Source organism: Myotis nattereri, assembly GCF_964212035.1.
Source record: "Myotis nattereri genome assembly, chromosome: 3".
NCBI classification, from domain to species: Eukaryota; Metazoa; Chordata; class Mammalia; order Chiroptera; family Vespertilionidae; genus Myotis; species Myotis nattereri.
This window is the reverse complement of record NC_138077.1, coordinates 52,540,009-52,555,982: the sequence shown is the minus strand read 5'-3', so window position 1 is coordinate 52,555,982 and position 15,974 is coordinate 52,540,009. Positions and strand designations below refer to the sequence as shown.

The 15,974-nt window shown below is 34.2% G+C and overlaps 1 protein-coding gene across 5 annotated transcripts in view; it reads left to right on the top strand.

The window, feature by feature from the left end:
* The window catches only part of ACAP2 (ArfGAP with coiled-coil, ankyrin repeat and PH domains 2), a 143,490-nt gene that overhangs the window by 104,281 nt on the left and 23,235 nt on the right, over nt 1–15,974 (top strand). For 3 of the 5 annotated variants that reach the window (XM_081085330.1, XM_081085331.1, XM_081085328.1), the window contains 3 exons: nt 7,223–7,274; nt 8,594–8,694; nt 9,339–9,444. In XM_081085330.1, coding sequence (XP_080941456.1) covers nt 7,223–7,274; nt 8,594–8,694; nt 9,339–9,444 — 259 coding nt within the window. Of the gene's footprint in view, nt 1–3,618; nt 3,640–7,222; nt 7,275–8,593; nt 8,695–9,338; nt 9,445–15,974 lie in introns of all 5 variants that reach the window. The other 2 variants (XM_081085329.1, XM_081085327.1) reach the window with 1 other exon arrangement.

The following is a 15,974-nucleotide window of genomic DNA, read 5'->3' as shown; positions in this document are numbered from 1 at the left end:
AGAACAGTTTTGTATTAATTAAAAGTAGTATTGGGTTCTAGTTAATTGATTTTCTGTTATATTATAGTTGAATATATAAATTTTATTCTCTACTTAAACATAATATGAATTCACTTAATGATGGAGGAGATTTTATTTTTAAAAAGTGTACATTAGCAAAATAAGAAGAGTTTTCCTGGTAAGTTTAGTATACATTTTTGTTTAAATGGAAATGACCATGCTTGAATATTTAACATATTAAAATGGGTTTCTAGTGTACTTATTCTGATTTTTTGGTGAAGAGGTTATAGAGATAAAACATTCATTGATATTTTCAAATTTGAGCATTTCCCAAGAATTTGGTATTACCAAATGTTCAAGTGGTACATGGTGTGTTTTATTTGAAATTATTTTTCTTTACCTGAGAATGAATATAAACTAGAAAGAATAATGACTGTATGTGACTAGAAGCCCGGTGCACAAAATTCATGCACAGATAGCGTCCCTAGGCCTGGCCAGCGATCAAGGCCAAACTGTGGGGCGACTGGCAGGGCAATCGGGGGCTCCCAGTGGCACCTGCCTTGGCTGGCCTGCATTGAGCATCTGCCCCCTGGTGGTCAATGTGCGCCATAGTGATCTGTTTTTCTGCCAGTCTGCTGTTCGGTCAATTTGCATATTAGGCTTTTATTATATAGGATATTAAGCCTCTTTGAGTTATATAGGACTTTAAAAATAATATATGAATATAGAAGGACCAACTAAGATGGTCTAGTTAGAAATAATTTTATGAACTATAGTAAAGTGAAAATGAAAAAGTAAAACTCTGTTTTCTAAGCTGTAAAAACCAAGACAATAATCTTTCAAACCTTTCCTGGCATATTTCTATAGCCGGAGTAGGAAATAAAAATAATGTGATTATCAAATTTTTATAGTAAAGATATTTCAACCAATTCAGTTTCATGAGGTAATGTTAGAGTTGAATTTTAACCTTCAGATTTCAAAACAACCTACTTAAAGTTTAACATAGTGAAAACCCAATAAATCTATGGAAACTATACCATTATGTTAAGAAGAATGAAATGAACTTTCATGTGGCACTCCAGTGAGAAATGATGTCAGACTTCAAAATGAAGTACAGTGTTAGTGGAAAATTACATTGCCATTTAGGAGAGTAGAAAAAATTTTAAAAATGTACATTAGCAAATTTGAATTCTGATTTAAGCATGGACCTTATTTTTATTATTTGTTTCATGAATATTAATTAGCATAGATAATAAAATATAACTAAAATCAAGTAGGAAATAACTATTCTCAATTGTAGACATGTAATCTACTGTTTGCAAAGTGCAAAAAATAGTACCTATATAAGTGAGACTACTTTATAAAGGAGAGGCTATCTATATGTAATAGGATGATACTTATTAATTCAAATCATAGATCATAGTTCAGTTGTTAGTAAAGAAATGGAGGTGCTGAGAGATGGTTGCTCATTTAAGGTTACACAGCTGGTTTGTGACAAAATTGAGGCCCCAAACCTGGTATTTTTTGAAAACTTGATATGGAAATTCCAAGCAGTCTATATTTTGATACAACAAAATACAACTTCAGCTATTAAAAAAAAGCTTAAGGGAGACATCTGTAATAGTGTCACAATTGAAAAAAAAAAGAAAGCTGGAGGATTAACAAGAAAAAAGTAGCTTAGAAACTAGTCAATTTGCATTCTTAGGAAAAATTATGCATAGCAAATTAATTTGATTTTCATGAACTTTTAATGAACATTTTGATGAAAACACTGGTAAAAAGCAGACTTGTAGGAATAGAGCATATAAACACTATATAAAACTCACAAACAAATGCAAAAGTCAAAACCTTGTAACAGAAGAGTTAAGTATTTTTTAGGTTATAAGCCTTTAACTATAAAAGGAAAAAGAGTTATCTATTAAATGTTATTTCGACTTTCTTCTGCTTTTTAATTATAAAAATTTAGAATGTATCTGAATTTCTTATGAATTTTATGAAAGGTTGAATCCCAGAAAGTACTGCAAATAATTTTTCTTTCCGTATATATGACTTTAGTGTCTAATCTGCTTCTCGAATTCTCTATCCAGCTTGATTTAATATAATCTAGCCTCTGAATAAAAGACTATTTGTGATATTTGTGCCTTAACTCTAAAAATCCAGAAATCCAGCTCTTTAAACAAATATTTTCCTGCCTACTTTTAAGTGTGTGTGTGTGTGTGTGTGTGTGTGTGTGTGTGTGTATTTTTTTCTGATCATGCATTATACATAGGGGAACATTTTTTTTTTTTTTTGGTCATAATCACCATAGGTACCAATCACAAATTTACCATTATTTGTAGTTTAATAGAATAGTGGCATATAATATTTTCAAAATTAACTTTTTAAAAAGACCTCCTTTCTGAGAGAAATGTGAATTTGACTACGAATTTCTCATAGTTTTAAAACCTGGTCTTGTGCTTTATAAAATCTAAGTATATTTTGACAGCATTATTCTATGACCTGAAATTAACTGAAGAGATCATATTTTGTGTGATGTGGTTGAGATAATGTAAGGAGTGAAAACGTTTTATGTTAATGAATTATTGAGTTTGTTTCTGGTTTATTTCAGATATTGTTAGTTTTTGTGTCTTGAGATTTTTATACATCTATAATATATATATTTTCTGAGAACATGTAAGATCTACTAAAATAATATTTCATTTTCAGGCCATTTTCTCAGTATGGCAGCTTTACTTCAGGCTCAAATCAGTGGTAGATGAATTACTAGTACCTATATTTCTCTTTTACTTTTAATGATACATTCAGAAAGGATGATTAACCAGGAAAATAATTAAATATTAAAAGTTAGTTTTAAGCTGATAAAACAAATAAAACTGAATAATTATGTGCTATGCTCAGTCTATGTTAAATTTAAAAATATAGCTAAAGGAATAAAATGTATTATACAGTTTCTTAAAGCAGAGCATCTATATGCTGCTAATACAGATATAAATTTTTATTTGTGTGACTTTGTTTAAAAATAAGATGTACATACATAGGTTAAAGATGAAGTCTACTTATGTGTGGCCTTAGAGTCTGCTATAATTTAACGAAAAGGGTTTGAGCAGGTGGGTGAGTTTATTTGACTGATAATATTTTATAATCCCTGAAATTCTTATTTAGTGATCCCACTTTTCTTATGTAAAGTTTTTATTTATCTCAGATTTATATAGACATAGCTATAGTGATTGTTAAGATGAAGAAAGGTACTATCTATATTTAATAGCTTTGACAATAAAGGCAGAAAGTAATAGTAGAGGTATACCCAAGTGTGCTACGTCCTACAGAACTTTATTATAACATAATACTAGAAGAAAATTTTTGAATATTTCTGAAATATTATTTTTCAGATTCCTAACAGTTGGAATTAATTGTACATGTGCATATATGTATAATATGTGAAAAAATATGCAACAGATTTTCGATTATTTTGTTAGATTATAAGCTTAAGCTTGTTTCTTTAATTCTTGCTTTATTTTCATATCATGCTAGTCCTTTGCTTATTTTGCACATTTGCGTTTTCATTCTTTTACCACCTTTCCCTTATGTTTTAATCTGCCCCATTTTTTCACATGACAGGAAAAAGCCCGATCATATCAGGTACCAAATGGCTTTCTTCCCCTCACCCCCTACTTTACTCCAATTTCTTCTTTGGCACGAGAAAGCTCATAATTAACCTGCATTTTGTTTGGATTACTTGCAATGGATATACAGTCTCTTATGTTTTAATTGGTAAGAAAATGTAAACATCTTATTTGAGGATCGAAATTATACCTTTTCATTGTCTATGTCCTCAATTTCTTTAATCTGGAAAAGAACATATGATGTGTTTATAGTTACTCAAAGAAGATTATACATTGAGCAATATGATATATATATATATTTAAGAGAAATAAACAATAACTAGGAATTAGTCCCTTTGGTAATAACCAGATTGGTTTTGTTGAAAGGAAACACTGTCAGTTCTTAGATTTTTTTTTTTTTTTTACCATTTTGTTTTTTTCCCTGTGAAAAATAAAATTGATTTTGAAATAAAGGAGCATAAATGTTCAAGCTTTTAATTTTGTTAAGTGTTCAACTGTTTGACACCTTTATGAATGTGTGCATGAATCCATTACCTGTATAATTTTAGTGAAAAAGCTTCTACCAGTTTAGAAGTTTGACTTTTACCCACGTTCTTGATTTCAAGTACAATTCTGGGGATAGTGGCCAAATAGGGTAAAAGATACTTGATTTATATTTATTTATTTTTTGTTAATCCTCACCTGAGGATATTTTTTGCATTAATTTTTTAGAGAGACTGGAAGGGAGGGAGGGAGGCATTGGTGGGAGGGGAGCAGGAGGGAGAGGGAGAGAGTGGAAGAGAGAGACAGAGAGAGAGAGAGATATGAGAGACACAGCAAATTGGTTGCCTCTTGCACTTGCCCCTAGGGGCCCAGGATTGAACCTGTAATCCAGGTACAATCCCTTGACTGGGAATTGAACTGAGACCGTTTGGTACTCAGGCCAATGCTCTAACACTGAGCCACACTGGCCAGGGCTTGATTTATTTTTTAAAAATATATTTCCCTTTCCCCCAATTTTGTCATCTGGAAAGCTCTCATTGGTCTTTACAATTTAATAATATTTATGGATATAAAATTTTGGTCTCAAGTCTTTATTATATTGAGTTACTCCAATTTGAGAGAGATACAAAATTGTGTTTTATTTTTCTTAATGAACCAAGAAATTTTCCTTTTTAAAAACACTGTCTTTTATTTTGGCTTTGGGACAGCTTCTGAATAGAATATAGTGTAATTATCAGTATAGTGCTTCTCAAAATTTGTCTTTTTTATTATTTAATTACCTTTTTAAAGTACCTTCAAATTGCAGATAGCGTGAGCTTAAAATATTAAGTATTTTTCTATATCCTAGAGGGATATGTGATCTATCTCATTCTCCTTTTAATAAAAATGTTAATAATAACTAAGGAGCAATTAAAAATTTTATTCCATTTTACTTACCTGGTTAAAGTCTTAGATCAATGTAAATGAGTACAGTCAGCTCCTTTTCCCTTATTTTTTAATGATAGAGGAGGGGAGATAGTGTCATAAGATATACAAATCTTAGTAATTGAAAATTTTTTCTACCTAGCATACATTGTGGTTTTATTCCTTAGGAGGTGTTGCCAAATTCAGATGAATTTATAGTGTTTTTCCTTAGTGTACAAAAGCTGATGATATGAGAAAGTCACCAGAAACAGAAAGATGACAGGGGAACTAAGTTTCAGAAGTATGTATCTTCTGTAAAGTTCATAACCAGAGGAAATGATCTCTGACAAAAAACATGTTTTAATCTAATGTTTTGTTATTATTTCTAGAGGTTATGATCCTAAGATACAGCAGGTCAAAATAAATTTGTTTTTTGAAGACTAAGAAGCATGAAAAGCTTACATAGTTGTATGGCTGTTTTTCCTTTGTGGTAGGCTACTTATTTTTATGTAGTTTTTCATCAAGTTATATAATACTCGAGGCCCAGTGCACTAAATTTGTGCATGGGCAGGGTCCCCCTAGGCCTGGCTGGCAATCAGGGCCATTGGGGCCTTTCGGTGTTGGTCGGGGCCTTCCTTCCCCGGCTGCTGGCTGATGGCCTGGGCCTTCTTTCATTCTGTGCCACCCCCAGGTGGTCAGCGCACGACATAGTGAGCCATCGAACTCCTGGTCTCCCGGTCAAACTCCCGAGGGGACACTTTGTATATTAGCCTTTTATATATATAGATGATTCTATGAAACATATGAATTTTTATTAATATAGTTTACACTACCTCATATGATTTTTTAAAAAACTCTTCAATCAGTAGCAGAGATTGTTTCCATTGCATGTCATCCCATTTGGCAGGGCTGCACCATTTTGTTTGTTTGTAGGTATTTCCTTTAACATTTCTAACCATGTGTCCCAAAGCAAAGAAACCCAGAAGTTCTTCCTTTTCTAGCCTGCCTCTTGATGATTTGCATTTAGAGGCAACCCACTTGGTTTTGTCTAGATGCTAATTTAACAAATCTCTATTAATGGTAAAGGTGATACCTTTTTAAAGTAGCAAGAAAACCTAACCATCTGTCTAGCTTAAAATTAGAAAATCATTTCCTCAGCTTTGGAGAATTAATTTTTAAAAATAGAAATTCTAAATATGTCTAAATACAATTTCTAATGCCTTTTTTTTTTAGTATCAATGAAAAGGTAGAATCTCTATATGCTAATAGATTAATAACTAATGTTTACAATAGAAATCATCTCACATGAAACTAATTTTAAAATAATGACTCAAATGTTTTACCTTTCATGCTTGATGAGAATTTTTGCTTTTATGAATGGCTTTTGGCTGTGATTTTTTTTTTTTTGTAAGTCTTTAGGTTCTTTTACTGTTTCAATAGATTAGAATTAGTAAATATGCCATAAGTAGCTTAGCTTTGTCTTCTAAAGAAGATTGCAAGTAAATTTTTTGCCTAATAATTTACAATAATGAGCAGAACAATATAAATATTTGGATGAAACATTTTTAATAATAACTTTTATTATTCTGTTTCTATGATTATATGAAAGTAGGCCAAGTGAATTGGGAGTTTTTTCTTGTTTGACAGCAATTGTAAAATGATGATTGAATTTTCTGTTTTGCTTACCATTACCAACTCACTTGCTGAATTAGCTGCAGAAAGGTTGAAACAAAGCACCATTTATTTCAGTGTTTTAATGTATACAAATACATAGTCTTATTTACAATATAAATTTATTTCCACTTTACAATAAAAGCAATTATTTGGGGGGAAAGATTTTGGTTATTTTGAGGAACCTCAAAAAAATCTTTTACTTTAAAAAACAATTACTATTTGATGATAGCATAAAAGGTAGCTTTTGTTAGGATTTAAATTTCTGACTTAAAATGAATCAAAATATAGTAATTTTACTCTCCTAATCTGTCTTGTTAAAATCATTTAAAATTGTTCTTTACTTTCAATAGTTATTTTATTGGCATCAATTTATATAAAGCAAAACAAAACAATGTACTTCTCAAAACATAATTATCATTACTTCTCAAAACATAATTATCATAAACTGATTTTCTAGTGCTTTCCCAAATATTTTGTTCCAAACAACAACTGAAATAAAATGTGTTGGTGAAAACTTAATCTATTTTGTATTTATTTAGACGCTGGTTTTCAATACAGAACAATCAGTTGGTTTACCAGAAAAAGTTTAAGGTAGGTGTTTTGTTAAGTAACTAAGTGAAAAATCTAGTGACTCCCCAGTTTTGGTTATTTATCTGTTTGCTTTGGGAAAGCATTTAAGTTCATAAATACTCATCTGTGCAAAATTACTGTTAATTCATTTTATATTTGGGCATGTATACTAACTAGTAAGAATGTTTAGAAATGGAAAGTATCCACATTCGATTCTTAAAAGCAGTGATTTTGAATCCCGAATTCTTAATTCCTAGCTTTGAGATGGATTTTTTTTTTCTGTCTCAGGATTGACACTTTTTTACTTCACATGTTTCTTTGTCTATTTGTGTGACAAGAATAATACAACCACTCCACAAGTACTATTTTGAGGCTGTAGAAAAAAATGCATTTTAAGAAATAATGTCTTACGGCCATTGATGATAATATAGATATTAGAAATGACATTAAAATGTTACCTTGAAGTAAGTTAAATAAAAACCTCTAAATTTGTTAATGTTCTTTTTATATATTCATTTTCCTGAACCTTATTTTAAGGGTGAGGAGTTTTTATTTATTAGAAAGGCATACAGAAATTACATGTGGCGTGAGAATGTGACAACTCACTTCCCTCCCAAGTAATGTCCAAATATGCTATCTTTACCTCTTTGGACATCTGCATGAATAAATACTTTAAATTCCACCCCCTCCAATTTAGAAAAAAAGAACCATAGTTAATTGGTGACTTGATTTTTACCCAGTTAGCTTTTATGAATGATGTATTCAATTGTAAATTTGAAATATTCACTTTACTCTTGAGATGACACAATATGAAATTTCTAATTAGCTTATAGTTTCTTTTATTTTGATACTTGGTTTTGAGTTTTTTTTTTAATTAAATACTAGGAAATGATAAAACCTTTCTCATTTTCGTTGGTATTTTAAGAAGGATATATAGGCTTTTTTTTTTTCTTCTTTCCAATTATTTAAAACTTGACTCATTAAAGACTTCTGTTTTTGGAAGAAAGTAGTTTTTATTATATATGAGTAGGGACCAGGAGCGTAATGGATATGAAAGAAAATTAACAGGAAGCTGACATTTATTGAGTACCTACTAATTGCCAAGTGTTGGATTAAAACTATTTTATTTAATTCTTATACAGCAATTTTATGAGGCAAGTAAAATTAACAGGGTATAATTACCTTTATTAGTTATATCTATGTTGATAAGTCCTATCTCTAAATTAAGAAAAATATAAATCTTTAAGACCACTTATTCCAAGCAATATTTTTAAGTATTATTGGTAGTAGTATTTAAAACCTAGATTGATAAATATGGGAGTTCTGTTTCCTTATTGTAGGATAACCCCACTGTGGTAGTGGAAGATCTAAGGCTTTGCACAGTGAAACATTGTGAAGACATAGAACGGCGATTCTGCTTTGAGGTGGTCTCTCCAACCAAGTGAGTGGTTCTAAACAGTTTGAGAGTTGCCTTTATGTTTCTATAGCTTGTTTTAAAAGAACTTTCCAGAGTAGAGAAAGATTTGTTTCACTTGTGGTGGTCTGTGCTAACTAGAAAAAAAAGTGTCTTAAAAGTAAATTTCATTGTTTAGTGATTACAGGTATTAGAGTCAGAAATTTCTGTAACTTCTACCCAATATCATATTCTTTAAATTCTATAAAGATTATTGATGTGGCCATATGAAAACTTTTTAGTTGTCATGGATGATAAAGTGAACTCATATATCAGATTGATATTTTTATAACTATCATTTTATATTTCTACCCAATAGAAAAAAAAGTGTTATATTTATATGGTAAATTTAAAGTTTGTGTTTTTTGTGTGTTTTTTTTGTTTGTTTGTTTGTTTTTTTTAATGTGAAGGAATGGGGGATTTCTTTCCAGTAGGTAACTTATTTCATTAATACCTTGATTTCTTACTGAATACAATCTGTCCTAAAGATAGATGAAATAAAAATCGTTCAACAGAAATGATTATTTTTTGTTAGAAAATTATTGTATAACAAAGTCAGCAAAAAAGTAAACGTTTATTACCCTTTTTTTGGTTAATTTAGTGACTGAGAAAACAATGTTATTTCCCTTTAGAAGTTGTATGCTTCAGGCAGATTCTGAAAAGCTGCGCCAGGCATGGATTAAGGCTGTTCAGACCAGTATTGCTACTGCTTATAGAGAGAAGGGTGATGAATCAGAGGTTAGTAAACAATACTGCAATACCAGATGATATATTGCCAAAAGTTTTTAACTTTAATTGCAACCTTGTATGATTCTAACATTCTTTAAGTTTTGTTAAATTGAGGTATAATTGACAAGTAACTTTATATTAGTTTCAGGCATACAACGTAATGATTCAATATTTGTATATACTACAAAATGATTACCACACTAAGTCTAGTTAACATCTGTCACCATACATAGTAACAAACATTTTTTTCTTACGAGGAGATTTTAACATTTACTCTCTTAGAATTTTTCAAATATGCTACATAGTGTTATTAACCATAGTCACCACACTGTATATAATATCTTCATGACTTATTTACTTTAAAACTTGGAGTTTGTATCTTTTGACTCCCTTCACCCATAACATTCTTTTTTTTATGGAGGATGATTTTTTTTCATAATTGAAACGTTATTTTTAAAATCTAGACTCAGTTTCTCTTTTGTTTACTTCTCTTGGCTTTACCTGTCATTTTATTTTAATATTTAAATATGTTTAATTCTGTATTTGAATATTGTCCTAGATTGACAGAAGATGGTCTGATGCAAATATTTCCTCCAAATATTATTTTAATTAATAATAAAATAATGAATGTGAAAGGTATTTAAAATTAAAACTGGGTAAAATCTAAAACAGGAAGACTCAAATTGTCTCTTAGTTGAAATCTTCCTGGAGAAGATAAGCTTAATATGGACTTTTGGGTCATAGCCTGGCTTCAGCTTCTCAGTGAGTTTATATATTCTTGAGCAAGGCCATCAGTGCAACTTGAGAAACGGAACTTACCACTTTGGTAGGATCCTGAAAATGAGTCTTTTGTGAGTCCATGCATGTCTGAAAGTGTCTTTATTCAGTCATCATACTTATTTGATAGCTTGTTTGGGTGTGGAATTTTTAGGTTGGAAATAATTATTCTTTTTTTTTTTAATATATTTTATTGATTTTTCACAGAGAGGAAGGGAGAGAGATAGAGAGCTAGAAACATCGATGAGAGAGAAACATCGATCAGCTGCCTCCTGCACATCCCCCACTGGGGATATGCCCGCAACCAAGGCACACGCCCCCGACAGGAATCAAACCCAGGACCCTTCAGTCCGCAGGCCAACGCTCTATCCACTGAGCCAAACCGGTGTCGGCGGAAATAATTATTCTTAAGAATTTTAACGGCATTGTTGTTTTTTTTGGTTCCAGTGTTGCCACTGGAGTCTTTCTTATTACAGTGCTATCTTCTGTAGCCTTCTCCAATTCTCCTGTTCGTTTTTCCTGGAATTTCTGGACTAATCTTATGATTTTCTAATTTTTGTGTCTTTTTGCTCTAATTTCTGAGATATTTTCTCTATTGACTATTTCCATTCTGGTAGCATGTATTTAATTTAACCATAGTCACAACACTATCTAGTATATCGTCATGACATACTTATTTTATGACTTGGAGTTTGTATCTTTTGACTCCCGTCACCCATAACTAGAGTTTCTTTCTGTTTGCTGACTGCTTAGACATGTAAACCTGTTCTTTTTTCATGGCTGCATTGTTTGAACTGTGGTTCTTAGCCTCGACTACACATTATGGTAACACGGGGAGCTTTAAAAAAATAAGTCTCAGCATCGAACAGACTGTCAAACTACAGCGGGAAGGCCAGGGAGGGTTGGGGGCGGGGGGGGGGGGCGTGTAAGAGATCAACCGAAGGACGTGTATGCATGCATATAAGCATAACCAATGGACACAAGACACTGGGGGGTAGGGGAGGCCGGGGGAAGGTCAAGGGGGAAAAGAAAAAGGAGACTTATGTAATACTCTTTGTAATACTTTAAGCAATAAAACAAAAATTTTTAAAAAGTCTCAGAATTAGAGTCTACCACTGAACAGTTGAATGGAGTTGGGACCCACGTATCAATATTTTAAAAGATTCCTAGGTGATTCCTGTGTACATGCATTGTTGAGAACCATTATGTTCTAGAGCAGCCGTGGGCAAACTACGGCCCACGGGCCGGATCCGGCCTGTTTGAAATGAATAAAACTCAAAAAAAAAAAAAAAAAAGACCGTACCCTTTTATGTAATGATGTTTACTTTGAATTTATATTAGTTCACACAAACACTCCATCCATGCTTTTGTTCCGGCCCTCCGGTCCAGTTTAAGAACCCATTGTGGCCCTGGAGTCAAAAAGTTTGCCCACCCCTGTTCTAGAGCAAGCATGTCAAACTCGCTGCCCGTGGACCACATGCCTCGTTTATCTGGCCCGTGATAGCCTTTGAGTTTGACATGCTTCTAGAGGCTTGGTTCCTTGGCTGTCTGGTAAACCTGCTCATGATTATACGGTAGCTAAAAACCTCTTTGGAAGCTCTGAGAACAGTTAGGACTTTGTTGACTGTGAGCTTTGCTGAAGTCTGGACCACTTATTTTTTGAGGAACAACCAGAGTTAGGAACTTTGGGGGTCTTTTCACCTGGTATGATTCCCCAGAGAACATTCACCAACCTCCAGCATAGGGGTAAGGGACTGACTGGGAGCTCATTACTGGGGGTCTCAACATTCAGTGTGTATTCGTTCATTTAGTCCTCTGCCTTCCATCTTTCGGGTAAGTCCCTTCCAGATACTCTGATTTACTTCACCAGAGAATGTACTTTCAGTCGCTTGTGTTTATGAATAGGGAGCAGAACCCTAATGGCATGAAATTGGGGAGGGACCTTGGATGCTAACTGCTTCTTACACAATCATTTCTCCAACTTTTATCCCCACTTCCAGGGTTAACATAATATAAATCAGTGATTTTTAGTCTGTGTGCGAAAAGAATTTTTAAATCATGCAATACCTTACTATTTCGTCAGGGACACTGACCTCTTTTACCTTAGATTGTTAAATTAAAAAACAACAACAAAAAAAACCAGTAACAACCAACACAATAACCTGACTCAAAATTATACCTATTTTTTTTTTCAGATCTGCAAAAAAAATGTAATCTTTGGTGTCCTACAGAATTTTAATAATTAGTTTATCTGTGCCATGATATGAAAAGGGTTGAAAAATCACCAGTTTAAATCCTTGAGCCCTTTGAATATTATGTGATGTAAATTGGTGAACTCTTGAGATCTGCCACAGAGAATTCCCCATGAAGCTCCAAACCCGTCTTCCCAGGAAGAAAATACAGATCATATCCTGAACCCCAAAATGTGGTGGATAAAGCCACGTGGCGCCCAGTGGTGGGGGAGAGGGCAGAGGCAGGAGGAGGGAGAAAACCACCCCCAGCCTGCCTTTGTTTACTACCATCCTTAGATTTGGCCTTGGTCTGTTCAGTTACTTTATTTACCCATTTTCCAGCTCCTAAAGTTTTGTTGCTCTTATTTATGTTATTCCTGTTCTTATGGGTAAACATTGTTTTTAATGAAAAAAAAGTTTTTAAAAAGTAGATTACACATAGTATGCCATTCCACACCGAATAGTAATGTCTTAATATCATCTGTCACCCAGTCTATATTCAGATGTTCCCGGTTGTCTTAAAAATGTTACTGACAACCTTGTGTACAAAGTAGGATCTTACCTATGCTGCCATTGCATCTGGTTATGTCCCTCAGATCTTTCAATCTAGAACAATCCCTTTTTTACATGGCAGTGATTTACTAAAGAGACCAGGTTGTTTCCATGCCTTAAGATTACATAATGGGTGGTGCGTGTGCTTCATGTTGCAACAGGAGATACAATATTTGGTTATGCAACCAACCATTGCTAATCCTGAGATCAGGCTTCTGTGTGAAGACGAAATGGACATACTGTATTTGAGAAGTGACAGTGTGATTCCTCCATTTCCTCCCTTGTTTCCATTCTGTTTTGTTATTTTGTATAACACATCTACTTCCTGTTACTTTCACCCTCATAAAAGCTCCCCCATCAACTATTTATCAAATGGTTTTACAGCTGAGTTTGCTATTTCATTAGAAATTGAAAAATGATTTTCTAATTCTGTCATCCCATCTACATTTATTAACTTGTATTCTTACGTGAAATACAGCTTTCCTCGTCATCTGGAGCTGTTTAGTTTCTGTAATAAATGTTTAATTCTAATTTTTTGCTTTTAATTGCCACATTTGGTTAATTTATTAACTACCTTAAGTGGGAACAGATATTTAGTTTTTGGGGTATAATTTAGCAACTCACGAATTTTTGCAAATAAGTTGGGTTCCAGTTAATCACAATAATTACTCTTTTTTTTGTTTATCCTTACTGGAAGATATTCTTCTATTGATTTTCAGAGAGGTTGGAAGGGATGTGTGTGTGTGTGGGGGGGGGGGGGGCGAGAGAGAGAGAAACGTCGATGTCAGAGAAACACTTTGATTGGTTGCCTCCCACACCTACCCTGAACTGGCTTGAGCCTGCAACTGTGGTATGTGCCCTTGACCAGGAATCGAACCTGTGACCCTTCGGTCCTCAGGCTGACGCTCTAACTGAGCCAAACTGGCTAGGGTAATAATTATTCTTTTTGATTATCAAAATGATCACATCTTTGTCCAATAAGGGACCTGGGTAATGCCTTTTTAAAAATTCTCTAGTTTTTAGCAGTTTTGAGAGAAAATAAAGTTAGATATGCATCCAGATCATTTTGAAGAAGCAGGTGGCATTGCTGAAATAACTGGGTTATGCAAAATAATACACTAGAATAATAGGGATTTTGGGACAAATAGGAATAAGGCTGACCTAAAAACCTGTGTAAGTTTATAACTAGAATCCTTTCAGGAGCTTTAGAATCTTAGTAGAAATACTAGCACAGTTAAATTCATAATAAATGAATACTAGAGTATAGATAGAACCTAACTTTAAAAGTTGGTGATGCTAGCCCTAGCCAGCGTGGATCAATTGGTTGGGTGTTGTCCTATGCACCGAAAGGTTGCCAGTTTGATGGCCCGGGTTTCAGGCTCAATTCCTGGTAGGGAGGCAAGGAGAAGGCAGTTGATTGATGTTTCGCTCTCACATAAATATGTCTCTATCTCCCACTCTCCCTTCCTCTTTCTGTAAAAACTATTTTAAAAAATAAAATAAAAATTGGTAAAGATAGCTTAATGGGAGGGTACAGAAGAATTGAGGTTACTCATTTATGGTGACAGAGGCAAAATACATAATGCAGTTAACACTTTCAAATCAGAGTATGTGGCCAAAATGAGCCAAGAACAAAAATGGGGGATGGGTGTCATGGGAGTCCTGTGTTTCTTGAAATGACTAGTCCAAGTTCTGATGTGTTAGTGTACTTTGCTTTCAACTTCTCTAATTTGGCGCAAAAGCATTAGCTTATAGAGGGAAATTGCTAATAAACCAAATGATTTCTGCATTATATTGAGATTCTTTCCCCATATGATAATTGCTTATGAGTCCACATTATCAAACATGTTCTAGTAAAAGATTGTATCTCTTCTTTTAAAATGTTGAAATAATCTCAAACTTACAGAGAAGTTCCAAGTGTAGTACTTTCCCCCTGAATGGTTTCAGAGTAAGTTGCTAACATGATGCTCCATTACTCACTATTTCTTTAGTATTTCCCACAGCCTAGGATATCCTCCTATATAATCATGGGATAGCCATCAAAACCAAGAAATGAGCATTGGTAAATTACTACCATTTGATTCCCACATAGCTTTAAGTTTTAACAGTTGTCCCAGTAATGTTCTTTATGGCAAAACAATCCAATACAGAAGCACAGGTATTATTTAGTTGTCATGATTCTTTGGTTTCTGTTAGTCAGGAAAAGTTCCTGAATCTTTCTTTGACCTTCTTGACCTTGACAGTTTTGAAGACTATAGGCTAGTTAATTTTGTAGAATGTCCCTTAGTATGGGTATGTCTGATGTTTACTCACAAGGCTATGCATCTTTGGCAGGAATCTATACTAATAATAGAGGAATATGCAAATTGGCCGGGATGCCATCACATAACAACCGATTGATGGGGCTGAGGCTGTGGCGGAGAGCTTTCAGCATGCCTGCACTGGGGGTCCAAAGGGCTCGGAGAGGAAGGGAGAGCAGATAGGCAGTTAAGGTGATCAGGCCAGGAGGGGAGAGCAGATAGGCAGTTAGGGGAATCAGGCCAGGAAAGGGAGCGCAGATAGGCAGTTGGGATCAGGCCAGCAGGGGAGAGCAGTTAGGCAGTTAGGGCGATCAGGCCAGGAGGGGAGAGCAGTTAGGGGGATCAGGCTGGCAGGAGAGAACAGTTAGGGCAATCAGGCCAGGAGGGGAGAGCAGTTAGAGCCATCAGGCTGGCAGAGGAGCAGTTAGGGGCATCAGGCAGGCAGGCAGATGAGCAGTTAGGAGCCAGTGGTTCCAGATTGTGAGAGAAATCCCAGATTGGAGAGGGTGTGCAGGCCGGGCTGAGGACCCCCCCCTCCTCCCCCGCCCCCCGCACGAATTTCGTGCACCGAGCCTCTAGTCTATAATAATAAAAGTGTAATATGCTAATTAGACCGGACAGCCGAACGTCCTTCTGGATGACCTTCCGGACAAAGCCAGGGCTGCAAGGGCCAAGGCAG